Genomic DNA, 27,992 nt, shown 5'->3' on the forward strand with positions numbered 1-27,992 from the left:
TAAACGTACCAGACTATTTCCCATTCTACAAAGGCGCGAGGGGCACAGTGTCAGCATTCCGAGGACCTTCTTAAAGCGGCGATCAGAGAAATTTTGCTGCTACGACTCAGAAAAGAGAGAACGTGTAGACAAACGTTACAGATTATTATTTGCGAAATTTTCAACTTTGTGGTTATTTCAAGTGGCCCACGGGTAGTCCGTTTTCTTAAATCAGTGCAAAAAATTGGCAAGTGTAAAACTTGGTAGGTGGGCATTATCCCATTTCCCAGCTAGTTAGCTGGCTAGCTAGCTGAAGCGGCTAGATTAGCTAGCTAGCTGACATACGTGAACTCCAGGTCAACCACGTTCCCATTCAGACGTCATACCGGGTAAGTCATTTCTGTGCGACTGCAGGGTACAATTTCAGACCGCAATGAATTGTGTACCCAACAAAGGTTTTAGTCAGATACGGATGAGTGTCGGAACTCTTGGCGCGGGGTAATAATATTATTCAACGCACTCAGTGTGCTATTGATTTGAAGTTGTATTCACTGCGCTTGCTACAAATTCAGGTTACTGTGCAGCTTCCATCAATTTGCTAAGTTGCAATTAGTCTCGAGCCTGTAATCAATTACCTCGGTAATTGGATACGATCTTCAGGTGATTTCAGCGGATCCTACGATTGGGCAGATTTTTTTTTCCAACTCGCGTCTTGGTCCTTTTTCAACATTTTCACGTCAATATTTTTGCATCGTTAAGTGCCTGTTGATCACCAAATTCACGGCTTTAAGGCAAGTTTATTCGTCGAGCACCATTCATAAACAACAGGGAAACCATAGTGGGATGAGTTAATGCATAGTTCAAAGTAGGATAATAAAATGCTGAGATGGTCCCATTTTAGATGAAATTAAATGCCACATAAATGTCGGAAAATTAACAAAAATGTCGAATAAGTTTTTCCAAAGTAAAAGCAGAAGTTTGTGAATGTTTAATTTGATGCAGACACTTATTGCTTAATTTCTTTCCCAAAAAAATTCTCCCCCAGCGGAGTCACCGCTTGGATCAAAGCTGTGTTTCTGCCATGGACGGTGATGCTTGTATTCAAGAGAAGAATGCAGGTGATGCTGCCGTGGACCAAGTAAAGAAAGAACCGGCAGCACCAATTCCACATAGATATACCAAGGTGATGGAGGGGGGGACACATTTTGTTTGATGCGGTCAAAAGTGTAGCAATGTTTAATTTGTTTGTCAATGTTTAGGAGGAGCTTCTCTTAATAAAAGAGCTACCCATCTCCAACGAAAGGCCAAATTGTCTGTCAGAGAAATATGATAGGTAAGCATCTAATGTGTGTATCGGAGTGTAAAAATATAGTTTTTAGAATAGACGCAAACTAATAGAATGGCGGTGAGTGTATTTGCAGTCTTTCATAATTCCAAATGTTTTAATGCAGCGATGGCGTCTGGGATCCTGAGAAGTGGCATATCTCAATGTATCCCAACTCGGGGCGTAATTCTCCAATGGAAGGCTTTAAGAAGGAGCATTTGGAGGATCGAGGTCCATTGAAACGAAGAATCCCAGGTACTTTACAGAGGCATCAAGAAATGCTCAGAATGTATATATCTATTTTGTTAACACTTCTTTGTTCCAATATTCAACACATTTAGAATAAGGTCTGTGTGCTCCATTTTTCTTCAGATCCCCGCGAGAGGTTAAAGGAGGACGATTTGGATGTCATACTGAGCCCACAGCGTCGGAGCTTTGGAGGTGGATGCCAAGGCAATGCTGCTCCTGCAATCCATTCGTCCCGACCAATCAGCCCATTAGAAAATAAGGAGAACGAGACTCTCCGTCTAGGAGGATCACGAAGGATCGGAAGTGGTCGTATCATTGCTGCCCGAGCTTTTGAAAGAGAAGCCCGCCTGGAGAGGGAAAGGGAAAGGGAACGGGATGTCAGAGATTTCAAAGACAAAAGATTCAGGGTTGGTTTTCATTACATTCATCCTAAATCAGACTCACACCCGTGTTGCTATAGTATATTGAGGCTAAATTGGAATGTAGACAACAGAAATATTAATTTGCCCAATTTTACAGGCCTTCCCATATCTAATAGATACTTCATCTTGCATCAGTACGCAGCCAAAACTAAAAATAGCCTTGGTTGTCCCACTGCATCAGCTTGGTCATTGGACTTCTTTTTTTATCTCATGCAGAGAGATTTTGGAGACAAACGTGTGTTTAGTGAACGCAGAAGGAATGATTCTTATGCGGAAGAGGAGCCCGAGTGGTTCTCTGGAGGCCCCACGAGCCAGTCAGAGACGATCGAGCTCATTGGATTTGATGATAAATTGTTAGAAGATGATAGACGCAAGTCCAGGCGCTCAAAGAAGAGGACAGAGTCTGTGAAAGAAGGCAAGTGAAAATAATTTCCAATACCATACAGAGTTGCCGTGATGATGTTACTTAGGATTTGCTGTGAATCCATAGAATGTAATGGACAGCCGGAGGAGCAAAATGTGACTGTGCGGCCTTCAGCTGATCAAGAGGTTCCTCACCCTGATGTGCTGCCAGAGCAGTCCACTGGTGACTTTGACTTCAATGAATTTTTCAATCTGGAGAAGACCATGCCAGGACTGGCATCTGTAAGTACTGGGATGCATTGAGGTGTTTGAACGCACAAAGAGTCTGTCACTCAAAGCTTAAGATGCTTTCATATCACCTTGACTTTTCATACTTGACCTGAGGTGGTGTATTTTTTTTAATTTATTTTCTATTTATTTATTTATTTTTATTTTTTTTAAGGCTCAGTCTTGTAGAATCTAATGACTGTGGAAAGCTGCCCTAAATCCGGGTGACTTTAGTGTGCACATGCTTTGCTTGTGTTTTTCCTCTGTCTCAATCTGTTTTTTTTGGGTTTTTTTTTTTTAATAGATGATAGAGGATGTTTTAGGCGAAGGGCCTGTATCAGCAAGCCGCTTCAGTCAGTGGTTCTCCAGCAACGTGAGCCCTTCAGGGAGCCGCTCTAGCAGTCTGAGATCCACCCCGCACGAGGAACTGGAAAAACTAGCAGGTTCATTATTTGTTGTTATATTATTTCCCCCCCTTTCCCCACCAGCAAGTAATGAGAAAAGTCAAGTTTTTACTAAACCCCACCCCCCCTCTTAAAGGGCTTGAAGCCCTTGGCACATCATCTGGCCAAGGCCCTGCCTCATTCTTCACACCCATTCAATCATCAGAATCAAAGGAGAAGGTGGACATACTGGAGCTGTTGCACAAGGCCAAAGTAGACCTGAAGCCTCTTCTCTCCACTCTTTCTCAGAACAAGGCTCGCCTCCGAGAAAACAGTGAGTGTCGCTCCATAGTTCAGCCATACGCTACATTTATAATAACCATAGCAATGCATCCGACACTGTAGACTTAATGGAATGCAGTATAGCATAATATTTTTTTTTGTGTTCCTTTTGGTCATAAATGCCACCTCACTTGTCAGTACCAAAGTCTGCTTTTTATTTATTTAAAAAAAGTCTCCCCACTCGTTCCACTTGATCTTATTGTTTACTTGTCAAGCTATGTGAAGTAACTGGTATTTCTTTAATTTCAGCTAACTCTGGAGCAGTGCTGTCCCTGGAGGAGGTAGAGGGGGGAATGAAGGGGATGAAACTGGCCTCAGAACCACAAGTGCCAAAGGTAGCCCCTCCGCGGAGAGGAAACGGGACGCCATTCATGGCTGAGCACTTAGAGGAGGCGTTTACGGGTGGTCCCAGTGCTCGTCCACGTTCGCGTGACACAGATATGTCAGCCTTTAATAAACTGGTCAGCAGCATGAAGGCAAGTGGAACTCTGCCAACGCATCCCAAAACCAACTCAAGCAATGTAAGTATTTCTCAGGTACGCTAAATGTTCGTATTAGACTAACAAGTAGGAGCGTGATGAATGGTTCACTGTTGGAGAGAGATGGCAAAATATTGTTTGGCAACTCTTTCAGTGATGTGCATAAATTTGCTTCTTAGCCTGAATTTTCATGGTGTCATTACTGCGTTACATATTTCACAAGAATCTATTCATGCTAATATTTATCTTTCATACCCTAATAAAACTTCTACCTCAAGTTTCACATTGCATGATGCTTATTGGGATTTGATGTCTATTGAGGGGGGGGCTTCCATTGCACATTCACAAATTCAGACTATTTGTGTTTAACTGCAGCAATCTTCAGGGCTGACTGAAGTTCCGATGCCTCCTCAGCAACCGAAAAACATATTCCAGGTATTTGAGATGGCAGTCCTTTCAAATAACCATCATTAGAGTGAACACTTATCTGAAGACTTAAAAGCTTTACATGCCTGTAAATGTTATTCAGCCCAAATTTCTGTTACTAACTATACGCCTGAATGTGAGTTTTGGTGTCATATTTCCTGCAAATGTGTTTTTTGCAATGTAGGAGCTCTTGGGAGGGCCTGTTCGTAGTCGCTCCCCAGTGTTACTTGGCAACCTTTTGGGCAATTCTGAGGTCTCGGCTCCTCCCAGCTCTCTACGTGGCCTGCTGCACAAGGGTCCCTCACCACCGCTCTTCCCCCAGAGGTCACCCTCACCAGACTACTTCAACAGTCGCTTGCAACATCCAGCAGGTAAAAGGTTCTAACATTGTTTGTTGTAGAATTGTAACACCATAAAATCGAAATTGTTTTTTGTTTTTTTTCTCCAGAAAACATTGTAAGGAAGCCGCATGTGAATCTAGCAATACGTCAAACATTAGTTGCCACGACTACTAATAGTACTTTACGCTTTTGGCGGTTGGCAAATAGTTTGTGTGCATTGCCGCCATCTTCTGGCCGCTTCCGGTAATGTACCAAAATTATTTGTAGTCTGAAAAATTTTGGTATTTTAAAAATTTGGGCATCCTATGTTGTGAACATTGAACCCTCTGGGGCATAATAAATTTATGTTACAGCTAAGACTTTGATGAGACTTCTTGTGTAGAAAGTTAACTACAGTGTTCTAGTCAATTTTGGGGATGGACTCCGAGAACAAAACTGTTGATGGCTACTTTCTGGGTTGTCCTCTCTCATTTTATCTCAAGGCTTTCCTGTTGGAGCTCAGCCCTTAATGCCTGAACAATATGCTGACATGCACAGGTCCATCAGCCCTGCAGCTGCAGCCCAGCATCAGGTAGCATGATGTTTTCCTTAGTGGAGCAATTGAATTTTTTTGTTAGCATCTGGGCGGTACCACAAATTAAATTATGAACCATTTGTTTAATGAATTGAGTCTCTATCCATCTTTTTTCCATTTAAATCCTTTTTTTTTTTTTTTTTTTTTTTTGAGGGGTGAAAAAAATCATTCAACTTTTTTGTTTTTTGTGCGTTAGATGAGACCGCTCTCGATGCCAGTGAATCATGCAGATCTTGAAGCACTAGCATTTCAGCAGGATCTTGCTCTACATGCCCATCATCAGTTCCCATCCGGCTACAACAGGCTACCACAGGACAAATCATTTCGAAATCGGTGAGTGATTTCTCACTTGGCTTGAAAATGATATAGCAGTACATCAATTCCCGAGGGACCCGTCTCAAGCTGGAGTGAACTTCACAAGCAGCAGATTGTAAATAATTGTTGCAACACATGCTGACAAGTCCAAGTAATTAAAAGTCTAGATTAGTTTTACTTGCTTGCTTAGATGTGGTACACATTTGTTTCAGACCACAGCGTGTTAACCGCTCCCCTGGTCCAGGCTCCCAGCCTGCTGGAAGAAACTCACCAGGCAGTGCTGTCACCAGTATGGTAAGCATAGGGATTTATCCTTCTGAAAAATATTTTTCCATGCGAGCAAAACAGTATTTCTTTTTCTCTTTCAACAGCTGTCTCCATCGTTTACGCCCACATCAGTGATCCGCAAAATGTATGCAACAAAAGAGAAAAGCAAAGATGATCCAGCAAGTCGATTAGAGACCAAAGAGGAGGCAGCAGTCCACTCTCAAGATGGTACAGAGTCCTCATTTGCCTTACATCTGAACTAGAGATGACTAAATTTGATGTTCCTCTTACGATTCCAGAGAACCACCTAGAAGCAGTTGAAGGGAATGGCGCCCAGTCTGGTGTTGTCAAGCACTTCTCTCAGACCTTGCCGGGCAAAGATCAGGAGCGACTAAGGCCACTTTCTAGCGGACATCATACGCCCACCACGGCACCGCCAGGGCCACCCATGACTTTCCCGCGTTCCATCTACCCGGTCCCGCTGCTATCCCATGTGCCAATGGTGCGCTCGCCTCCTCAGCTCCACCCCAGTGTGGTCCAACGAATGCTGGCACAGGGAATCCAACCCCAGCAGCTTGGCCCAGCACTGGTCCAAGCAGGTAAAGGTTTGCCAAGAACATTCTAAGCTAAGGAGTGAATCTAGTGGATGCTGCACCTCATAATTTGATCAAGGCTGAGTCTTGCCGCCCCCTGTCATTCTCAGGTATATATCCACCACATGTTGACCTTGCGCAACTTCAAGGCTTGCCCCCCGCAATACTGGGCCAAACCCTGTACCCTCTCAGTGCAACGGGGGGGCATCCGCCGCTTCTGCCTACCAGAGCAAACAATCAGATGCAGTTGGCAGTGATGCAGCAGCAACTTCAGCAGCAGAGACAAAGTAAGTAAAATGGAGTGTGATGAATCTGTGTGATTACCTGCCTTTTTGTTTTACTCATCCATTGTGCTTGTGTACTTTGAGCATAACTGTGTTCTCCTTGCAGTGCATCAGGGCATCCCAGGTCCATCATCTCAGAGCCAAGGTCCCCATCGAGCGAATGGCCCCCAGCGACATGCAAGTCCCCCTCCAGGCCTAGCCAAGTGGTTTGGATCTGATGTGCTGGATCAGCAACTCCCTTCCATGCCAGCCAAGGTTATAAGCGTAGATGAGTTGGAGTTCCGGCCCTAAGGAACTTAAATGCTGTAGTGGACTATGAAATATATTTTCTCTTTCTCTCCCTGATGGGTACATTTAAATGTGAACTTTAGTTTGAAGCCACAGCACACACCTGGGCAGTCATTGCGACTCGAACATTGAAGTCAAAGCTCTTACAGAAAATGTAAGCCGGGCAAAGGAGATGTTACTGCAGCTATGTTTTTCTGTTTATTCGTTTCATCTTTTTTTTCCTCCCTTCATTTTATTTTGTCCCTCTCGTTTTGTATTGGACTAGTGGTAAATTTGGGAGTAAGTTATGTAAATTCACGATTTGTACAGATGATGGGAAGTGAACTTAGTCCCACTGTATATAGCAATGGTTTCTTTTTCTAGGTATAAGGGAGGTGAAACTAAAGTTTAAATGCATCACTAAGAGCTTGTAGCACTCCTTGTAGACTTTCGTTTTCCTCGTGAACCGCACTGAGAGCTATTGCAAGCAATGGATGGGGAGGTTTGGTATCTTCTCTTCCCTTGCTAGTGGCTCAGTTGGATAGATGTGACGAGCAGAATCATTTCAGGACTACTCCAAGGGACTGCTGGTTGTGCCTTCTGTGTACATGGGTTTTCCCCCTTTTGTACTGTATCCTCTCCCATCCAAACTGCCGCAAGAGGAGGCAGTCTCACAATTTCTGGAGGTGTCTGGATTCAGTTTTTTTTTTTTTTTTGTGCTCTTAAGTTATAAAGCACAGATAGAATTAATAAAAGTTGTGACAAACAGAATGTATGCTTTACTTTCCTGCCCACCAATGTTTAAATCTGTAGGAGTCGTGCGACGTTTTGAACATCTTTCTGCATGACTAATAGAAGCATGCCGCAATTATGAATGGTATCTCACTCGTGGGATGCAAAATGGTTAACTTGCGTAGAAGAGAAAGCCTCTGCCTGCTAATTATAGTTTTGTATGGGTGGAGTCAACCTCGTTGAGTCAGTTGATGTTAACTTGTTCTCTCGTGAGCGTCCATGGAGAGGAAAAGGCTTGATGTGCATAAACTCCAAAATATTGGGGCATTTTTTCCCCCTGAGATCTAAGAGAGTATTGCAGGGTAATTGATCAAATAATATTTCACTGGGTTTAAATTAATGGGAATTATTTTCAATTTAAAACAGGACTTGTCAACGTTTTGCTTTTTTAATTGGATTTGCTTATGACCTTGTCTGTTATGGTTTTCTTTGAATTGGATGAAACAATTCGCAGCATAATAATGAAACGGGTTGTCCCCATTGAACGTGAATTTTATTTTGGGGGCGGAATTGATTATTATTTAATCCCTAACATCGTGACGTCGAAACAGCGTCACCTGGATCCGAGCGGGCATCACGACGCAGCTCAGTGCGACATGTCGATTGTCGAGCGGAAAAGCCTTTAAGGTGGACGCTCTGTGGGGGGAGGGGTCTGTCACACAAACAGGAAGAGGAGACCTGCGCATAGCCTGCCGACAATCAATAAAAGACCCCAGGAGCGTTATTCATTCTCCTTATTGGCCGGTTTAAGATCATAACACAAACGCACGCGTGATAAAGCCTTGTTGCCACACACACACTCACACACACACAAAGAAAATACGAACGTCCCCCCCACCCATCGAGAAAGCCGGGTCAAAGTGCACAGGAAGCTGGGGGGCTGCCATCTTTAGCCTGCCGCTAATGCTAGCGCAAACGTTAGACGCTACAACGACTGGGCGAAGCGGTCGGTCGGTTCGGGGGGATTTTGTAGCTAGCTGCCCTCCGCGGCTCCATTGCAAAATTGCAAACTCCGTCCTTTCTCCTCCGAATCCACTGCTGGATGCATTCGGCATGGAGAAGCTAGCGGAGCCGTCTTGGACTTCTTCGTACACCTACCAGGTGAGCAAGCACAGCGCGGAGATGCTACACAATCTCGACGTCCAGAGGAAAGATGGAGGCAGGTTCTGCGACGTGATCCTGCGCGTCGGCGAGGAGAGCTTCCCCGCACACAAGGCGGTGCTGGCGGCGTGCAGCGAGTACTTTGAGTCGGTGTTCGGCCGCCAGCCGGAGGACGGCGACGCCAGGGAGCTGGAGATGCACACCATCAGTCCCAAAGTTTTCAAAGACATCTTGGACTTCGCGTACACGTCAAGGATTGTGGTGCGGCTCGAGTGCTTCCCGGAGTTGATGACAGCTGCCAAGTTTCTGCTGATGCGCTCGATTATTGAAATCTGCCAGGAGGTCATCAAACAATCCAATGTGCAAATCCTCGTCCCGTCCTCGCGGGGAGGGAACGCCAGCCTTTGCCAGGCCGCCGGGGCGGCTGAGCTTGGATTCCCGGTGGCCCAGCAGCAGGATTTGGTGAACGGGACGGCACTGGTAGGCTTCGCTAACAATGGACATCAGGTGGATGGGAGCGAAGCCGCAGCCGCCGCCGCCGTGCTACTGGAGGACGCCGCCGAGGGATCGATGCCCATCCTGCAGCCCGTCGGCGGGCTACCCGTGCCTCCCGAAACAACAACGCTGCACCACGACGTCGTTTCAAAGAGGGGCAGGGGCAGACCCAAGAAGACTGGCGCCTCCGAGGAGCCAGTCCACTTTAATCATAACGCGCAGAAAAACATCGTGCTCTTCCCGTGTGGCGCTTGCGGCAAAGCCTTTACGGAAGCCTCCCGTCTGAAAAACCACGAAGCCCAACACGGAGCCAACGTCGGCGGCCGCTCCACGCCGGGCGGCCTGGCTCTGATGGGCCAGGAAAACGACGCGCAGTTCCACGGAGGGCTGACGCTGGACCATGGCCGCAAGCGCGAGAGGACCCGTCGGCACGTCGGCTGTGACATCTGCGGCAAGGTGTTCCGCGACGTGTACCACCTGAATCGACACAAGTTGTCCCACTCTGGGGAGAAGCCCTACGCGTGTCATGTGTGCGGTCTGCGCTTCAAACGCAAAGACAGGATGTCTTATCATGTGCGCTCCCACGACGGCTCCGTGGGCAAACCGTACGTGTGCCAAAGTTGTGGCAAAGGCTTTTCCAGGTCAGTTAAAATTCCACTAGTTTGCTTTGTGTGTGTTCTCAAAATGGTGACTTTGCTAACTTTTGATTACATGCCTAATTTTGGCCCGTTTGTCATAACGTGGGTAATGTACTCCACTTTACACAAAATATATATTTTGATCCTCCAGACCAGACCATCTGAATGGACATATCAAACAAGTCCACACAACAGAGAGACCCCACAAGTGCCAGGTGATACAAAAAAAAAAAGAAAAAAATTCAACCAGAATTGAATAGCTTAATCATTTTGAAACTGTAATTTCACGTCTTTTGCTTGGTCTCTTGCAGATTTGTAATGCCTCTTTTGCTACAAGAGATCGCCTCAGGTCACACCTCGCATGTCATGAGGACAAAATTCCTTGCAAAGTTTGCGGCAAGTACCTCCGTGCGGCCTACATGACGGACCACCTCAAGAAACATAGTGAAGGAACACACAACTACTGTGGCATTTGCAACAAAGGTAAGTCATTCATGCCGGGCTGTAAGCTCCTAACTTATGATCAGTGGTACCTAAAAAGCTTTCTGAAGAAAACAGGCCCTGACAAAAACTGATGCAAAATAAAATAGTTGCTTTCGAGTTGTACCACCCTGTTGCTTGTGCTGCAAGCATCTGCTCTTCTGCGTGTGCGTTAAATTCTTTAATGACAACTCCATTGGAGTTTACTCTTAAAACCAAATGCACAATGAAAATAAATGCACACATTTTATATTTAAACAGAGGGTACATTTTATTTTACTTTAGCAGCGCTAATGCTGGAGTCAATGTAAAATTGTATTGGCATGCTAGTAGGATATTAGCATTGACTTCTGGGAGAGCTATTATGTCAAATAAAAAAAAAAAACACGCACAAACACTTCACAAACACATACACAAAAGTAATACAATTATACTTAATGGCACTTCCTAATCTGTGAAAAACAAGAAGAGAGCTCAGTCACAACTTTCTTGTGCTCATGTCAGTGTTTATTCCATGCTTGCATGGCACCACACTTGCTCCGAAGCAAATAATAAGCAATAAGCAAATAGTAGGAAAAAGACAGTTTTTTTAATTTATTGTTTTCATTGCTATTATTTTAGTAGAATCTCATTTTACTGGTTGTTCTTTCAAGTTGTTTCCAAATGTTCAAGTTGTTCCAAGGAATTTTTATTTTACCAACACTTATTTCTACATGCTATGGCACGGAATGCGATACCCGAGGTCCCACGGCTGATATTGCTCCTCTTTTTTCTGAATACGCTGAAGAAAAAAAGAGTAGGGTTGTTCATGTGATGCTTAATAAACTAAGGAATGCTAATGTAAAATTGTACAAGCCGACAGAGGAGACCGTTCCGCGAGCTGCAGTGGCTGGTCATCCGGAATGAAGCAGTGGTGTGATAGAGTATCACTTCAGTTTTCCTGCCACTGTTTGATTCCACGAGTTGTGCTATTCTCAAGAAGCAGTGTTGCATTTCTTCTCGAAACACGAGTCCCTTCTTTTTCCACATTTCCTCTGGATGGTTCTCTCCAATCACTGCTGGTGTTGTGCTCAAAGCAGTCGCGATGATCTTGGGCCGGCCATGGCGCATCTCTGTCGACGCCTCCGCTTTGCAATCGACTGCCTTGTTTGTGCTCTTCCCGGTCGCAGGTTTCTCCACTGCCTCCTATCTTAAGGTGCATACAAAGACACACCATGGCTCCTCACTGCCATCCTCTGGCGCGTTGCACCCATTCCCTGAGCCAAGCGGGGAACTACAGATGCACAACGGCACCCCTTACCACATGGGACGCCAGTGCTCAGTGGAAGGCAAGCAGTCGCCCGGCCCATCCCGAAGCATTCATGTCTTTGCCTCTCAACTGGCTGTGTTGCTTTATTTAATTTTTATTTTTTTAATATCAAATGTGCTGCTACGTCTTTGTGTTTTGCTTAAAACACAAGCGCACATCGGCCATCTGTGCTGCTCCAAGCTTCTCACTCACTGTGTGCGTGCGTTGATCGGCTATCTGTGCGACATCATTTTGGATCGTCACAGACGGCTTTTTCTTCCTGTTGTCACAGTCAGCAGTTAATTCAGTTCTTTGCACCTTGTTTTGGACATGGCTTCTCAATAACCATGTGGAGAGTTTGGATGTCTGTGTGTTCGGCATGGCCATGGCTGCATTGTCGCTTGGTTGGTCCATTTCTGGCTTGTCCACGAGGCGCATCGTTGCATGTTTTGTGGTACTATGGTTCGTTTGCCCTGGTTTCATTGGGGCAAACCTCGGGGGAAAAAAAAATAAGACTACATTTATCAACATGTGGCAAAAATGAATGGCAACACATCCATTTGATGAGACAAAATTAGAGAACATAGTAATTGAGCTTATCCTCAAATGGTGGCCTGCCTCGCACTTAATTTGTCCATGCAAACGTCCCACCTCAAACACCATAGAGAAAAATAAGACACAATTCAGATGTCTTAAGTGGTGTCATTTGGATATGTGTCATTGCAAGAAAAAGTAAATATAGTCAAATCAGCATCATCCAATCACATTGCCTGCGGGCTTGTCTGTTTTGACCATGCTGTTCAGCCAGGTAACTTTTATTATTTGGAGTCATGCGGGAACTTAGATGAGAGATGGTTGTTTGCTGCTGCATCATTAAAATGAGCTTGTCTTCTAGCATGCTCCTGGCACGTGCATGTTCATTATGGGATGCAAATAATGTCACGGTTACATCCCAAGTGTGGCAAGTCTCTTACAGACAGGGGTTCGTTGTTGATTGATGATCCCAGAAGCATCTATGGAAATAGACTTTGGAGGGGGAGTTTTTTGTGATGGGAAAAATTTGAATTCCCCGTTGAGCACATCAGAAGGTAATTGTGTTTCTGTGCTGTCTGCTGGCCTGTTATGTCTCTTCTCCCTCTTCCTGGATGGGTGTTTTTGTAGATGCCAGTCAGCAGCTGGTACTCTCCCCGCCTGAGGCAGGGGCTCGCTTTCATGGTCTCTCTGGACTTCAAGTTCTACCCCAGGCTGGTCCGCAGCCTGAGCTGCTTGTAGGAAAGCCAGGCGGGACTCCGTATTTCTGGGAGTGTCGCTCTGGTGGGGTGCCCGCTTTCCCCATCCATGGGCCTGCTGCAGGTCAGTACAGTCCAGCAGGTGGTGGGTGGGGCGGGTGCATGATACTTAACTTATTTCCCGCTAAAAAGTGAAGCGTGGAGAGTCTCTTGTCACCGAAATCACCAAAGGCCTCTTACCCTACACTTGTCATTTATCTGTCTGTTTCTTTATATTATTATAATAAATCTACATTGGCAAGGGCAATTGTGTAGTTCATGGTCAATTAAAAAGAAAAATAGTTATGTACGTCGTGTCACAAATTTTGCTTCCAAGATTCTGCTGCAGAAATTTGATATGTGAGAGGCTCAATCGCCAAGCGTGTGGCTGAGAGTTGTCGACTATGATTTGTTCACACTTGCAACCGAACAGAGTTGCGTTGGGTCGCGTTGTGCGGCTGCCGAGGCGTGCAGTTTGATGGCTCATCCTACGATTGTTGTGAAACAAAATTCATGAAATGTTCATTTCGAGTCGTCTTTGTTTTGGCAAGAACGTATTTCCTCCCAGAGGAAGAGCTTATTGTCCTATTTTTTGTAAGGAATTAAATATCTACTTATTTCTGTGGTAGTTGATGCTGGGACAAAAACCTTTCAAAATTTGTATGGATCAAAAAGACTTTATTTGATCGTATCCCACAGCCTTAATAAAATGCATACGGTACCCGACTGAACTGAAGCTGGATGGAAAATTTTCCACTCGCTAATTGTTTTGTCTCAACGAGACTGTTTTGTAAACCGGTCGTTCTAATTTACTCCTCTCTCCGACCCCCGTCTCCTTCCCACCTCTTTCTCACCCCGCTTCCTTTCTGTCTTAGACGGGCAGGAAAACGACGGGAAATGTCCTCATCTGGAGTCGGAAGAATCGGATCCTTCATTCGGGGAACTTTCCAACTGTGATGAAATGAAATCTCCACACAAATCAGAGCTGGAGATCCCCTCGCTGGCCTGCAACGGAACCTCTGCGGGGGCTTTGGGCTCTCCGGAGGGTCCCAAAGCCAAGACGGACCCTGAGAAGAAATTCAACTGCAGCATCTGCGGTCAGGCCTTCCGTACCAGGTCCTACCTCAGGAAACATCAGCACAGAGTACACAAAACCCCCAGGGCCCAGTCGGGGTCCGCTTCGGGTTTGAGCGAGCTGGCCCCCTTCTCGCCGCAGCAGAGCATGTCCCTGCTGGAGTCGTTCGGCTTCCAGATCGTCCAGTCGGCCTTCGCCTCCTCGTTGGTGGACGCCGACGCGGGTCAGAGCGGGGTGGACTTTGGTGGAAAGTGACGTGCACGCTTGGCTTCTAATGTTCCCTATCCCAGCGCACCCAAGTTGCTCCGTGTTTGACAGTAACTCTGCCTCAAGACTACTCTTGCTTAATGTGTATATTTTTGCCAGACTGCCATATGATTCCTACTTTTTCTACTTTTTCAGAGTACGGAACGCGCATACACCGTGTCGTAACGATCTTTATAACGAGAAGACATGAAGGCGATCTCTTCTTTGTATCTTGGAGGAAGTGTCATTTGTTTTGATTGTTCTTAGAGCTTTCTTAGCCGCACGCGACGAATCGACGGATGCACCCGAATCGCTCGCTAATTCCTCTGAAACCATCTTGGCCTTCAGAGCAATAGACGACGCGTAACCGTGTATTCACATTGTTTCGTTTTCCAGGCAGGATTGTTCAATCAACGGCAGATTCCAAAATCGGAATCCGCTCAATGCAAGCTAACACATCATTGGTCACGTTAGTCACCAAGAGAAGCGAAGCACCGACAGAAGACGAAAGTCAAAGGCACTTTTTAGTTTGCGTTTCACATTTGCGTTTAAATCTGAACGTCTTTTGCTTAAACAAATCATGAATGAGGTTGTGTAAGATTTTTTTTTAAGATGAAGTGACAAAGCATGCAATGGTCTTCTAGGACGGAGGGGACGAAAATGTTAACCCTCGAAACACGCCTGTCGGCAATTATATTCCCCAAATCTTTTGTGTTCAATTCTCGTGTATTCACTGAACGGGGGACCGAGGTCAGGTAGATTATCATTTATATATTTTATGAAATGTAGATTCTATTTTATTAACTTATTTAAGCCCTCGCTTTTGGGTGCCGTCTCGTTTCTTTGTGTGCGTTAATGTTTTGGTTTATCAATTTTGAAACCCTCGTAAGTTATGTTTTAGGAGATGTGTGTGTGGTTGTGTGTGTTAATTGATCAAGGAGCACCTGGACCAATCACAAACAAGTGAGCCGTCTTTTTCGTATGTAACATTCCTCCGAAACTTTTCTGCTGTATCGGGAATATTTGAACGAGCTCCTGCTCAGACGGGAAGGATGAACATTTTCTCACGTTTTTGAGTTCCGTTTTGTTTTTCTGTCTCCATTGACCAACATGTTTGTCTCACCATATGAAGTGCGTGTGTTCCATCTCCTACATTTTGTTTTGATTAGAGAGTAACTGATTCTATATTATTTATGATTATATATAGTGAATTGTAACAAGTGTATATACACCATCCATATGCACATTTTATAAATATATATATAAATATCGAACCAACCAATGAGGTTTGTAACCGGTGGACCTGTACATAAGCAGATTGTTTTGGTTTTGTCCGTCGTCCTGTTGTGCTAGAAGCTTGTTAAGTTATCTTGCGTTACGTCTTTGGCTGAGTGTCAATCAACTACGTGCGAGCTCATCGCATAGCGCTTTTTATTTGTCATTTTCTCGTGATCCACTCTGCCATAGAAGGCTTGTGTTGTCATTTGAGGACAAAGTGAATTTGCTTTCACTCACATTGGTACTTCATTGTAAAAGATGTTTTGTTTTCCTTTAAATCTTTGGCTTTCTTCTTTCGGTCTGTTGCAAAGTGCCTTCCACATACTGATTGTGCACAGCAGTGGATTTAAAGGTTGTCTTTTGGAGAATTGTACCGTGACTTGCATTGGGACTTTTTATTTTTTACAAAAGACACAGAAAATGTACAGTATCTCAACTTGGTAATCCTATATGGTTACATACAAAACACGCATACAAAAAAAGCTTTTAAAATGTGCGCTACATGTTTTGTTATAACGTCTTTGGACATATTTCAGTATAAGCAGCATACTTTTCTACAGTATAAATCTTTGTTTTTGTACTCTGTTATTCAGTCTCTTGTTCCCAGAGAGACAAGGATCCAATAAATTGCAATGGAAAAGCCCTTGACATTGACACTGTTATTAATATATCCTTATATGATCCCACAAAGTTTCATTAAAACACTAAACTGTTTGACGGATTTATCAGGAGACATTTTGTTTGTCCACACATTATAGGAGTTTTACACATTTGGTACAAATAATCTGCCAAGTTGCTGACACACACACACACACACACACACACACACGCAATTTGAAATAACTACATGAAAAAAAGCAAACTTGTTACTATGCAGAGGGTGTCTCATACAAATACAAGTATAACGCAAAATATTTGATTGGCCTTTGTTTAAAACACAAAGCAGAACAGCCGAGATAAATAAACATATTTAAAAAGATCATGATTTTCAGTCATCATTGAAACGGATAGTGGGGAAATTTATACCGTGGATGCAATTTGCGAGGGTGGACACGGTCTAAATACACAAGTTATTATTTTACCTACCTATCTACCAGTGATGTCAAGAAAGCAAAACAATTCAATGTTCATCCACTAGAGGGCAGAATGTACGAATACCTTGTTGCCTTTCATGCAAATTGAACAATTTTTCCACAACAAAAGCTCAGTTTTCCCTCTGCTGTAGATTTGTGAGTAAAATGAGACAAGATCATCATTATTTCAATTTATAAATGATGCTTTTTGGATATTTTTGGAGTGGTTTGCTGTGAATTCAATCTCATGTATCAACAAATGTTGGAGAAACAATGTGCTCCGACAACATGATAAAGCCTGTCCTCCACCCCATCCACCATACAATATCATTTTACTTACACACACAAATATATATTTCTGCAGTAGAGTTATCTGAACACAGAATAATTTTGCTATTTTCTATCAAAGTGCACATAAGTGAAAGTACAAAAAAAGTTCTATTAGACTAAATTTCACCAGGTAGTGGATGGACACGCTTCGCCCATCTGATACTGAATCTGACTACTGTGCGCTTCCTCATTTTTAAAGTTGAGCATGTGGAATTCGCCAGTGATGGCTGATAACGACTTGCCCTTGGTCTCCGGCAGGAACAGGCCAACATACAGCGCAGAGAGCAGACACACAGTCCCGAAAGGCACAAAACAATACTGGCGTGCTGTGCTCTGTGAAACAAAACCCAGATTTGATTAAGTGCATCTTTAAGCATTTAACTCCAAGTGGGTATACATATGTAATGTTCCAGATTTTTTTTACTACTCAAACTATTAAAGGAGATGAAGTCTGTCATACTACTACTTTGGTGCTACACGTGAAAGCGTATTGTCATAAAGTGATTTGGGCTGGGTGACCAAATGCAGCTTGGACCAGGCAGGGTTTATTGGAGAACTCAAAAGATAGACTATAAGAAGCTCGACTAGGGACGAGAATAACTGAACAAAAAGACAAGATAAAGACAAAATAAAGACAAGAACGACGACGAGAGATGAGAGACGCAAACAATCCAAAAGGGGAGTGAGGGGCAGACAGGACTTATAATGACAACCTACACATAATGGACTGACCGGGGGCGAGTCGTGACACGTATAGGAATGGGCTTCCGTCAATAATAATAATAATAATAATAATATCGTTCAATACTTTAAATCTTGCAAAAAATAAATAAACTAATAAAATCAATGCGGAAACCCCCCCCCCCCAGCTCATCCATAATTCTGAATTGTGCGATATTAATAAGGGTCAGGTTACACTACTGTATCTTACAATAGTGAAACAAATGTACCCTACCACTAGAAATGGAAAGATCATTCCCACGACGAAGAGATTGAGCCACATCATAGAGCCGGCGATCATGTAGGCCGCCGGCCGAGCAGTTTGGTTGAAGATCTCTGTGGGCAGGACTCCAGTCACACCAGCTAGAAGTGGACACAAACAAGATATTAGACATAACATGAATCAAAAACAGTCAGGACATTTCCTTATCATTCCTAATAATTGTCTAGGGTTGAAATATTCAATTTAATACATCAAATATCAACAATAACTACTGTATGAGAAGCCTACTTTGCTTAAGGTTTCATGCTTCTACCACTCTTAGGTGTCATTTCCACAGACCTGGTCCCATGCCAAAGCTGAGGATGTAGGTGAAGATGCAGGCCATGCTCAGGTAAGGCATCCAGGATATTAAGTGCTTTTGTGATGTCACAGTGTGATCAGTCAATGTTAAGTAAGGCCATGTGAACACAGAAGGAGAACATCACATTTGGTCTGGCTTGGACTGTTCTACAGTGATCTTACAAAGTCTACTCAGTTCTTTAGTTATACTTGCACACTGGCATATCAACAGGGGTGTGTAGACTTTTGGTTATATCCACTACATGCACTGAGTATTAACATGTAAGTTGAGTACCTCAAAAGACAAAGCAATGGTGAAGACAACAGCCCAGACGGTCATGAGGATATAGCCTCCCATCAGCATGAACCTCCGACCTTTGCGCTCGATCAGCAGGTTCTGAAATCATGTCATATCAGGACTACAATCCGCGCTCTCCTGCGGCTAAAATACACAACGGCTCTCAATGTGATTCTGTGCAACTCGAGGAGAATTCTATATAGCAACACTTGAGACAAACTCCTCTTCTGTACAGCTCTTATGTAAGCGACTTACACACATGATGCAGGCTGTGAACTCACACGTGCCCGTGCCGATTGTGACATACTGGATTTGCTCGGTTGATATTCCAGCTTCTTTGAAGACATAGGATGCATAGAAATAGATCTAGAAGACAGACAGGAACACGACTTTTAGAAGATGAGAAAGTAAAGAAAGATATAAACTACTGTATACAAAAAAAAAACTAATACAAATGAATAATGTGAGTCTGAAATGCAAACAAAGGGCTCACTCCTTCCTAAGTTTATTACATAATTCTGTTAATACTCTCATCTTTAAATCCATCAAGTATGCAGTTAAACTGAAGGCAACTTGTGGCCAAGGGAATTAAAACGCACTGGTGTCACGGGTCGGAATGGAGCAGGGTGACCAAATGCAGCTTGGACCAGGGTTTATTGAGGGAAAAGGTAGTTGGAAGAGAGGATAAGGGGAACAAACTAACAGAACCGGCAAACTGACATAACTTAACTGACCGACAGACTGGCTAACTAAAACAGACTTGACAACGACAGGAACCAATGATCCGACAGGGAGTGACACGCAGACAGGACTTATATACGCGACAGGTAACGAGAGGCAGGTTATTAGTGCAGTGAGTAGACACAGGAAGGGAGGGGCGAGTACACAGGCGGACAGAAACCATGACAACTTTCATATAATAACACAACCGGGGACGAGTCGTGACAACTGGAGATCTTTTTAGCTACACCAGTACAATCCAATTAGTTTTGCATCATACTTTGAGCTGTTCTCATAGTGTAAATTAAGCTAACCAAAATATTAGAAACACTTCACACACCTTTTGGACCCAAGGACCCCATAAGATTTTTTTTTCCAAGCGCATAACATGAGTGCCTCTAATTGTCATCTGAATAAATCTTTTTGTGAATATTTCTACCTAAATATTCATGACCTGTTTAATAGAAATGAACTTACCTGTATGTGTTGCCATTCACATTTTTATGCATCTTTTAATTTTTAATTTAGAAATGCAAAACCCACCACCAGATCGTCTCAAATTTCCAATCAACTTGTCAACTTGCTTGTAAGGATACAGTAGCCACAACATCTGATCCAGCACGCTGGTGTCAGTGACACCACTACTGCAGACTTCCAGAACATTCATAAAGGTCATACCGAGTCGTTGCCGCACAGCTGCATGGCGCTGCTGATGACCATGACGGAGATGAGCTGCCAGCGCACGGAGCGGTCACGGAAAAGCTCCCATGGCCCGCAGGGCTTCATGCCTTTGGTTTCGGCTTGTTCCTCGAGAATTTCAGCCAATTCGCTGCTCTCGACCTCACAGCCGTGCAACCGTCGTAAAGCTGAGGAGTAGCGAAACCACCGAATTGGGAAAGTTTGATGAACTGTAGCCTATAATGTTATTTTCAAGCACTAACCATTGATGCAGGCCTCCTTGTCCCCCCTGTCGATGAGTAAGTATCTGGGGCTTTCTGGGAACCAGGGCAGGGTAAGCAGCTGAATCAAGCCAGGAATGGCGTTACTGGCAAGAAGATACTGCCAACATGATTCACTACCCAATATCTCTCTAGAAGTGAAAGATCCTGTGTTAGTATATTCACATGATTTAATTCCAAACATCCATTTTCTTTTGTGCTTGAGACAGACATAATCTGCTTTAATTGTTATTATTGCTCCTCTTATTACTTTTCTTAATCCTCACCTGAGTCCCACTACTTGTCCTAATACGACTCCAAAGGATGTAAAAACTGCAGAGGACAAGGACACAGCCCCTCTGAGATGCTTTGGTGCACTTTCTCCAAAATACATGGGTTGCACATTCATGCTGATTCCTGCAAGAAAGACAGAAGCCTCTGGAGTATCTGTTCTTTCACGATGAGCAATGAGACACTATATAACAAACCTGCATTTATTCCAATCAGGACACGTGACAAAATGATCATTTCAACAGATCGGGCAGCTCTACTTGTCAAAGCCAGGAGAGCACCGCTTAGGAGGAAAATGTTGTTGAGCAGCAGGCATTTTTTCCTTGTTAAATAAAAAAAAAAAGAAAGAAAAAAGATTAAATGAAATAATGATTCTGAGGCTCTGGGTTCCGTGGTTGTTACCTCCCGAAGCAAATGGACATGGGCCCCGCGATGATAGCCCCCACAAGACCACCTAGTGAGAAGATGGAGACGATGATGGTCCATACCAGAGTCACCTGGTAGTCCTCCAGCTGGATGGCCCAGCGCTCCATGAAGGTCTCATTGATGAAGGTCTGTATGAACTGCAAGAAGACGTTACACTTCAGCACTCATCACTGTTTGGATATAATATTAAGTATTGACTATACTGCATTAAGCTGCTCCAATATTTTATTATTTTAACTTTTTTTTTAATTGAATTCGAAATTAGAAGTTGTGAAATATGTTGAGAGCCCACTATATATATATAAATGTAGTATTGTTCAATTCATGATAAGTAGGAATCTGGTAATAAAATAAAATAAAATAAATGATACATAAGGAGCTTTGGGCATTTTTTAAAGAAGGAATAAACTGACAGTATTAGGCGAATTCATGATAGCCAAGTTGTATCCATACTGGAGAGTTCCTCCAATGGCTGCAGATGCAACCATGAGCACCAATGTCAAAGAGCTGCTCTGTAATACACAAAATCAGATACACTCTTTTAGATATTTTGCGGGAAAGTTGATGCACACACTTGCATATTGGTCTAAGTTAGAGTCATAAATAAAATAGAATAATCATATACTTTTGAAATTATTTATTTGGCTCGTTAAAATAATATGATGACGTAACAATTACAAGTTGGGAGCTTTTCTTTGCGCACTTAAACAATGCTCCACAAACATTTGAAAAATTCTTAAATAATCAATGGTTGATTTTTGTTAATTTATTTACCTTTTGTTGCGCATCGTGCGACATCTTGGTCAAGTCAAAGTAATCCCCGGTTAGTCGGTTCGGTCCAACTCCAAGCAATCAGGTACCGAATGAGGCTTTACTCCTTTCGACGGTGACGTCAGCCGCAGGGCGGGTGATCTGTCCACTAAAGAACCACAAAACTATGGTTTATTTTGTGTCAATAAGTTGAAAGAAAACATTTAAAATGCAAGCAAAACATAGACTAAATATTTGCATTTCACACAAAATACTATTGGCTTCACTTTACTGCATATTATAGTGTGGTCCATGGTAAATCTGTAGTGACATACTAGATCCACATAGTGTCACTGTTGCTAAATCTGTAGTGACATGTTAAATCCACATGGTGTCACTGTTTTCCTTCCTTTCCACTCAAACGCATTCTAAAATAGATAAGCGTCACATCTCAAATTCGGTATCATTTTGGAATAATTTCTGAAGTATATATATTTGTTAATATTTATTAACTGCCGTAGTTTGTGTGTTTCTTCTAAAGTTTATATTTCAACCTTTCATTTAATACGAAAAAAGCAAACCAAAAAAGTAAAACTAGGCTCATATATTGACAAGTTCTCCTGGAATAATTTTTATGATTATTTTTTATTATGAGCTGTATTATTTAATAAAAAGTCACTCAATAATAAACTAGATATTAAATTATGTGGGAGGAGAGCGCATAATCTAGAGCTAACAAAAAAAAATGACATACAAGGAGTGACTAATGAGGTGCCACCTTCTTAATATCCTCGCCTCTGATTGGCCTGCCTCTGAGGGTCTTCCACTGGTTTCCTCAATTGAACGCACACTTACGTTTCAAGGTCCTGCGTTAGATTAAGTCCATGCTTATTTTGTTTTTCCTCGAAAAATATCCTCGCGTGATATATTTGCGTGTTATTTTGTGTGTACACGTCATCAGCGAGTTTAAATGTTGATTTGCGGGATCCCAAGTGCGCCCTCTCAGCACACATTTCGCTCAAACTGGCCGACAAATTGCCTTAGTTGAGACCACAAGTGGTCGGACACCATGACTCGGATATTGTGGGATGCGATTTTCCTCATAAGTGGTAAGTGTGCAATTTTGCCATTTAGATTGTCTTTTTGCCATTATTATTATTTTCTAAGAATAAAAAAAGTGTAGATACACTTAATATTCACTTTTATTAGTGTTATGGCCTAGAATTACTTCAAAGAAAGTAACAGGATATAAGAACATTTTATTTATACATTAATTGATTATTTGGGAAACACTGTGGCCACAACATTCAGTTCACCTGCAGTGTATGACACCCAATAGGAGCAAGAGAATCAGTTATGCTTTTACTAACATCATGAGAATTTGGAGATTATTAATTTAACAATGTTTATTGCATGGTATCCATAATTATCCGAAATATTTGTTCTATCCTCACGTAAATAAAGGAACCAAATTATTTTAAACATCGTTATAATAGTTAAAAGAACACCTGGTGTTAATCAAAAGTGAATTTTATTATTGTTGTTATTAATGTCAAGATTATTGTTTCAATGTGGTGGTTTAGTTGAGGTGGCGTGTGAGGCGCTGATGTATTTTTAGTGCTTCGGTCTCATCCTTTTAAAGGCTGCCTGACCCCGTTTGTTGTATTGATGGGCTCCGGTTATACCTTTCAAATAAAGTATTATGTTACACTGAAGACCAGTTCACATGATCATAAAGGTCTGAGCCTCGGGTTATTTTACAAAAACAAAACAAAAAATGTGTCACCTGTTTTCAGTTTTTTATTTTAGGGCTGTGTGTTCTTCCCACAAAGGTTCACTGTTTACAATAGGAGCAGGCCAAAGCACCTCGACAGTCCAAGACAAAACTAAGACGACTCTTGAGCCTTCAGGAAGCCGCCACGCAACCACCTTGACGATTGCTAGTAAGTTTGGTTTCAGAAAATTTTGTAAAGTAAAAACCACCAGACTGAGATCAATTATTTCAAATTAGAACATCTGAACGTTATTTGGTGTTTGTCACAGGAGCTTTAAATGGTGTGCTGACGTTTAACACGAGCTTGAATGTGATTGGTTAATTTTGACCACAGTTATGAAAGGGTGTGCACACTTGTGTAAACTCATTTGTTTATTTTTATATCCCCTCTCGAGACGTTTTTATTGTTTTTCTCAATTGGCTTGTCTAGGTTATAGATTTTTTTTAAACATTTATTTGAAACATGAAACAAAAAATTTAAATGACTCAATTTGATTTTTGTTTTTTTATGTTTATCTCTGGCATTTGATTTTTAAAATATTTGTTAGTGGCAGTACTAGTATAAATCATTGATTTTAAAAAGTGTACAAAGCTAAAACCTGTTTTTCAATGTTAGACGTTCGACTGGACTTAAAAAAAAAAGACAACTGTAAAAAAAAAAAAAAAAAAAAAAAATCATATTGACTTTCCTCTTACATGTACTATTGCGCTACTACGACCTGTTTGACTTTCTCTGTGGCTTTTTGTCTTGGTACCTGCGATAGCGATTGGAAATTTTAGGTTCAGCCATTGTGCAAGATGTTCCAAAGAAAAAGTCACAGAGTAATTGAACAAATGAAATCATATGTTAAAGATTTTTTTTTTTTTTTTAAACCTTCTTATTAATTCTAATGCAAATCAATGTGTGGATTGGAACAAGGAACAACTGCTATAGAAGAGTCTATACCACTTTTCCCCTCTCATCAGGTTCCACATTTTCATTTGGAAAAAAGCCAAGTCGGTCAGGCACGACCATCTTCATCCCTACCAAGCTAGCGTCGATTGCGTACACCTCAGCCAGCAGCTCTGGAGTGACTGCTGCTGTCTCTACTACAGCGCTGACTGCAACCACAACCACCTCAAACATCCCTCCAGTGAAAAGTACGTATCTAAACTGTTGAGCTTTTTGTTTAGTTTGCATATCTAGTCGTCACTCTAGCGTACAGTGGATTTAAGACCCACCCCTGTCCAAATTTCAAATTTTTGGGACCTAAAAAAACCCAAGATCAGGACAAATAATTTCAAAAAAAATTCACGCATCAATGTGACGTGAGCTGATTGGTTAATTCTAAACACAGAGGGTGTGCACGCTTATGCAATCACTTTATCTCAGTTGTAAATTTTGACGTTTGATTCTTTTTTAAAATAGAATTTTTCAGATTTTAGGCAAGGCAAGTCTTGGTAGTTTTTTTTTTTTTTGTGGCGCATTTCATATCCAACTCAATCTGCTTCACATAGTTACAAAAGATATATAGGCAAAATACAACCGAGTTTTTTCCCCGTAGTGTAAGCAAACAATGTATCACACGCTGATAGTTAATTGATCCCCTTTAGCGTCATGGTGCATCAGCAATTATGGGGCATTAATACGAGCTGCTTTTTCAACACAAAAGCCGCTGCAAGATGATCCGGGTAGCACATCGCTTGCCCCAGAGGCTGGATGGATCCTGTCCCAGTGTGCTTCGAAAATGGCATCGAAGAGGGGAGGGGAGGGGAGGGGCAGTGAGCCTGACGGTTCCCAGACAACAGAGGGCTTTCACGGAGCCCGACAGCACAAGACAATGCGTGTAGGCTTCGCTCCAAAACCCATTTGGCGTCAGAGTGGAATGGAAGTATGTTAACAAAACTCAACCTAGGCTCAATACCACACTGCGGCATCTGTTTGGCTGCTCGCGGAACACCGACATCAGTCTGAGTCAGCTTTGTCGGAATTTGCCTTATTGTACGGCTAACTTGTAAAAAAATGTCAACCTCTCACCCTTACTGGGGCGTTCACGTAATCGGACGTCTTTGTCCCATTGTTTAGGTGAAAAACGAAGCTCTCGTTTGTGGAGCGCAGCCTCGCCTTGTCTCTCATCCATTTTTTTTTTTCGTCATCTGTGACTTATCGTCACGCTAATTGTTCCTCCCAGGTAGTGTGGTGGATCCAAGCAAATCCACACACAACTGGGGACAAAAGACTTGGGTCCCACGGTGAGTTACGTGGGTGTCAGCTTTAGGATAAAGAACGGGGAGTACAATAGCTTCAAGCTGCTGCCTCCTCAGGCTTATTTGACTATTTTTACATTCATGATCGTCCCTTGGGTCACTCACTGTTATCTGTCAAGGCGCAACTTGGGACACTGAATTCATTTTACAGGTGTTCTAAGTGTGTGTTTTTCAATCACCTATCAGAGTTCGTGGCAGCGGCTGTCCGCTCTCATTTCGACGACTGTCCAGACTCCCATCGTCATTTCTGCTTTCATGGAACGTGTCGCTTCCTGATATTGGAGGAGACACCTGCATGCATGTAAGTAGATTCTAACAAAAAAAAAATCACTTAAAGTCCTTCGGAAGATTTTGTCAAATCAATAACCACATTAGAACCATTCCAATTTTTCCTCCTTACGTTTGTCTTGCAGATGCCACCCGGGCTTTGTCGGGATGAGATGTGAGCATGCAGACCTGCTGGCTGTGGTGGCCACCAACCACCGTCCGCAGACCATGGCCACCGTGCTGGTGTTGTGTGTGATCGGCTGTGTCCTCATCATTGTGGTGTGCACGCTGTTAAAGTAAGTGGCGTTCAAGCTGTGTTGTTTACATTTCATAACACACACATAGCAGATACACTGACCATTTTGTTGTTTTTGCTTCTTGCAACAGTTGCTGGTGGAGGCAGGAATGCCGTAAGAGGAGACGCCCTCATCACTTCATCCCTGAAAAGTCTGCTTGCACACAGAAGCACCGAGCACCGTGCTATCCTCCTGAGAGCGGTACCTCTTTTTTTTTTTCTCAGTCAACATCTTTAGTCTCACAGACTGACCACTTGACCTCTGCCCTCTTTAATCCAATTGACTGAGTCCTAGAATACTGGTTCCATTACTTAAACTAGAAAAGTGTATGCGGTAACTATATATGGTTAAAACAATATTTTAATAAACATTTGTTATACTCGAAACTAACCTTTGTTTTGCTTCTAGTGGTGTGAGAAGACAACAACGTGGATCCTCATCCTGGTGCTTCCTTCAACTGTCAAGTCTTAAGATTGTCTCCAAGGAGGCACAAGCGAAGAAGCTGTGACTGAGGGAGGTCTCAAAATGAATCAAGGTAGGACGTTCCTTCACATGGCTTTCCAGTAACGTTGGACTTCCTGCAAGGAGGCAATATGGAAATTCCCTTTATCCTTGCTCGGAAATGAACACTCAACTCGGAGTTGTGAGGACCAAGAGGCTGCCATACCCGTTTCTTCATAAGATGTCTTCTTCAAGGACATGAATCATCCTGTGTGGATTTGGAGGAGAAAAAAAAAAAAAAGAGGCCTTTGTGGCCACAGGACAAATCCAAATTCATTGATTTAAAACTCCCAAATTCCTATTTATGTCTTTTATTAACTTTATGCACTTTTCATAACTACAAGCACAGATGATGCTGACGCTTTACATGACATTTTTAGTGTCTTTTATTTTTTGAAAAACACTTCACTTGACTGAATGGGAAATTGAATGGATGAAGACGTCTGTCAGGCATTTTGTCTAATGTGATTCATCTGAGGGTTGAATTGTGTCCGGTTTTATTTGTGGTTCCTGAGCTGAACTGGAATGTAACCTTTTGTCACGTTTTTCATTGAAAAGCCAAAGAGAAAAAAAGGTCCAAAACACATCACTTACTCACGCATTGGGTGGCTAATATAATTTTGGTACCTTTAATTTTGATTGCACTTTTCTGCAATATTGCGGATTCTTCCTAAAATGTGCACTTTTTTTCTTTTGGTGCACTCATTTAATTGAATTCTCTACTTGAGTGGTGTGTTTTGGCCTTGTCTCTAATATGAATTTGAATATTTTTAAAGCGAAAAACAAACTATAACACCAATTCCAAAATTGCTTAAAGGATTACAAAATCACAAATGTTAAACTGACAGATGGGGAAAAAGCATTTTAAATGTGGCAGCTTCTATCATGAAATGAAAATTTTGCGAGGATGGGGATGATACATTTGCTTCTGTTTACAGCACCTGATGTTTGCCGTGCATGTTTTGGTATGTCTCCTATTGTGTGCATCATTCGTGTGACAGAACACACAGACACACTGTTGTAGATTTATACGCTTTTCCAATTTTCCAATAGAGAAGAGGGTCCAAGTGATACTTAACGCATGGTTTGTCACATCTGGGATGTCTCAGTTGGTTTGTTACCTCCATTTGTTTTCAAATGAACAATTAAATTTGCAAATATCTGACTGGCTTTTTTTTTTTAAAATATATATTCTGTTAGAAAATAATACTAAGTTGTTTCTCAGCCATTAATACTTCTTTCTTCCGGTTTTGTTGAGTAAAA

General features: G+C 42.5%; 4 protein-coding genes across 8 annotated transcripts; 3 read left to right on the top strand and 1 right to left on the bottom strand.

The window, feature by feature from the left end:
* The first annotated feature begins 39 nt into the window (after nucleotides 1-39).
* eif4enif1 (eukaryotic translation initiation factor 4E nuclear import factor 1) lies at nucleotides 40-7,646 on the top strand. 3 transcript variants are annotated; one of them, XM_049733301.1, is made up of 19 exons: nucleotides 40-368; nucleotides 1,025-1,162; nucleotides 1,239-1,312; nucleotides 1,431-1,558; nucleotides 1,676-1,959; nucleotides 2,191-2,389; nucleotides 2,465-2,619; nucleotides 2,909-3,047; nucleotides 3,145-3,321; nucleotides 3,579-3,850; nucleotides 4,184-4,243; nucleotides 4,419-4,605; nucleotides 5,058-5,146; nucleotides 5,346-5,482; nucleotides 5,677-5,758; nucleotides 5,836-5,959; nucleotides 6,031-6,330; nucleotides 6,435-6,611; nucleotides 6,715-7,646. In XM_049733301.1, the coding sequence occupies exons 2-19, from the start codon at nucleotides 1,061-1,063 to the stop codon at nucleotides 6,897-6,899; spliced, it is 2,871 nt and encodes a 956-aa protein (XP_049589258.1). In that variant the 5' UTR covers nucleotides 40-368; nucleotides 1,025-1,060; the 3' UTR covers nucleotides 6,900-7,646. The 3 variants fall into 3 exon arrangements, with proteins under 3 accessions (XP_049589258.1, XP_049589260.1, XP_049589259.1); XM_049733303.1 differs by having other exon boundaries at nucleotides 41-368; nucleotides 3,214-3,321; XM_049733302.2 differs by lacking the exon at nucleotides 40-368 and adding an exon at nucleotides 383-770.
* A 658-nt stretch (nucleotides 7,647-8,304) lies between these two features.
* On the top strand, nucleotides 8,305-16,250 carry patz1 (POZ/BTB and AT hook containing zinc finger 1). Of its 3 annotated transcripts, XM_049733314.2 has the most exons (6): nucleotides 8,305-9,904; nucleotides 10,053-10,116; nucleotides 10,213-10,384; nucleotides 11,551-11,709; nucleotides 12,831-13,022; nucleotides 13,813-16,250. In XM_049733314.2, exons 1-6 carry the CDS (start codon nucleotides 8,571-8,573, stop codon nucleotides 14,265-14,267), a joined length of 2,376 nt encoding a protein of 791 aa, XP_049589271.1. In that variant the 5' UTR covers nucleotides 8,305-8,570; the 3' UTR covers nucleotides 14,268-16,250. The 3 variants fall into 3 exon arrangements, with proteins under 3 accessions (XP_049589271.1, XP_049589273.1, XP_049589274.1); XM_049733316.2 differs by lacking the exon at nucleotides 12,831-13,022 and having other exon boundaries at nucleotides 8,308-9,904; XM_049733317.2 differs by lacking the exons at nucleotides 11,551-11,709; nucleotides 12,831-13,022 and having other exon boundaries at nucleotides 8,315-9,904.
* Nucleotides 16,251-16,356: 106 nt separating this feature from the next.
* slc2a11a (solute carrier family 2 member 11a) lies at nucleotides 16,357-21,692 on the bottom strand. Its single transcript, XM_049733394.2, has 12 exons — nucleotides 21,669-21,692; nucleotides 21,308-21,406; nucleotides 20,871-21,031; nucleotides 20,666-20,790; nucleotides 20,465-20,594; nucleotides 20,181-20,329; nucleotides 19,918-20,105; nucleotides 18,775-18,885; nucleotides 18,517-18,618; nucleotides 18,222-18,297; nucleotides 17,895-18,022; nucleotides 16,357-17,272 (listed from the first exon to the last, which is right to left on the bottom strand). Exons 1-12 carry the CDS (start codon nucleotides 21,690-21,692, stop codon nucleotides 17,063-17,065), a joined length of 1,503 nt encoding a protein of 500 aa, XP_049589351.1. The 3' UTR covers nucleotides 16,357-17,062.
* Nucleotides 21,693-22,450: 758 nt separating this feature from the next.
* tgfa (transforming growth factor, alpha) lies at nucleotides 22,451-27,891 on the top strand. The gene is made up of 7 exons (XM_049733379.2): nucleotides 22,451-22,753; nucleotides 23,477-23,587; nucleotides 24,385-24,558; nucleotides 25,852-25,966; nucleotides 26,079-26,228; nucleotides 26,320-26,429; nucleotides 26,637-27,891. The coding sequence occupies exons 1-7, from the start codon at nucleotides 22,714-22,716 to the stop codon at nucleotides 26,642-26,644; spliced, it is 708 nt and encodes a 235-aa protein (XP_049589336.1). The 5' UTR covers nucleotides 22,451-22,713; the 3' UTR covers nucleotides 26,645-27,891.
* The last annotated feature ends 101 nt before the right edge of the window (nucleotides 27,892-27,992 follow it).

Source organism: Syngnathus scovelli, chromosome 11 (assembly GCF_024217435.2).
Source record: "Syngnathus scovelli strain Florida chromosome 11, RoL_Ssco_1.2, whole genome shotgun sequence".
Classification (NCBI taxonomy): Eukaryota; Metazoa; Chordata; class Actinopteri; order Syngnathiformes; family Syngnathidae; genus Syngnathus; species Syngnathus scovelli.

Coding starts and splice junctions, on each gene's coding strand:
- eif4enif1 (XM_049733301.1), top strand. CDS start 1,061: ATGGACGGTGATGCTTGTATTCAAGAGAAGAATGCAGGTGATGCTGCC. Junction 5,147..5,345: donor CAGCTGCAGCCCAGCATCAG/GTAGCATGATGT, acceptor TTTGTGCGTTAG/ATGAGACCGCTCTCGATGCC. Junction 6,331..6,434: donor CCCAGCACTGGTCCAAGCAG/GTAAAGGTTTGC, acceptor TGTCATTCTCAG/GTATATATCCACCACATGTT.
- patz1 (XM_049733314.2), top strand. CDS start 8,571: ATGCTAGCGCAAACGTTAGACGCTACAACGACTGGGCGAAGCGGTCGG. Junction 10,385..11,550: donor CTGTGGCATTTGCAACAAAG/GTAAGTCATTCA, acceptor TCCCGGTCGCAG/GTTTCTCCACTGCCTCCTAT. Junction 13,023..13,812: donor CATCCATGGGCCTGCTGCAG/GTCAGTACAGTC, acceptor TTTCTGTCTTAG/ACGGGCAGGAAAACGACGGG.
- slc2a11a (XM_049733394.2), bottom strand. CDS start 21,692: ATGTCGCACGATGCGCAACAAAAG. Junction 21,032..21,307: donor TCATGAATTCGCCTAATACT/GTCAGTTTATTC, acceptor GTCTTCTTGCAG/TTCATACAGACCTTCATCAA. Junction 18,298..18,516: donor CCATTGCTTTGTCTTTTGAG/GTACTCAACTTA, acceptor ACATCACAAAAG/CACTTAATATCCTGGATGCC.
- tgfa (XM_049733379.2), top strand. CDS start 22,714: ATGACTCGGATATTGTGGGATGCGATTTTCCTCATAAGTG. Junction 24,559..25,851: donor AAACATCCCTCCAGTGAAAA/GTACGTATCTAA, acceptor ATCACCTATCAG/AGTTCGTGGCAGCGGCTGTC. Junction 26,229..26,319: donor GTGGTGTGCACGCTGTTAAA/GTAAGTGGCGTT, acceptor TTCTTGCAACAG/TTGCTGGTGGAGGCAGGAAT.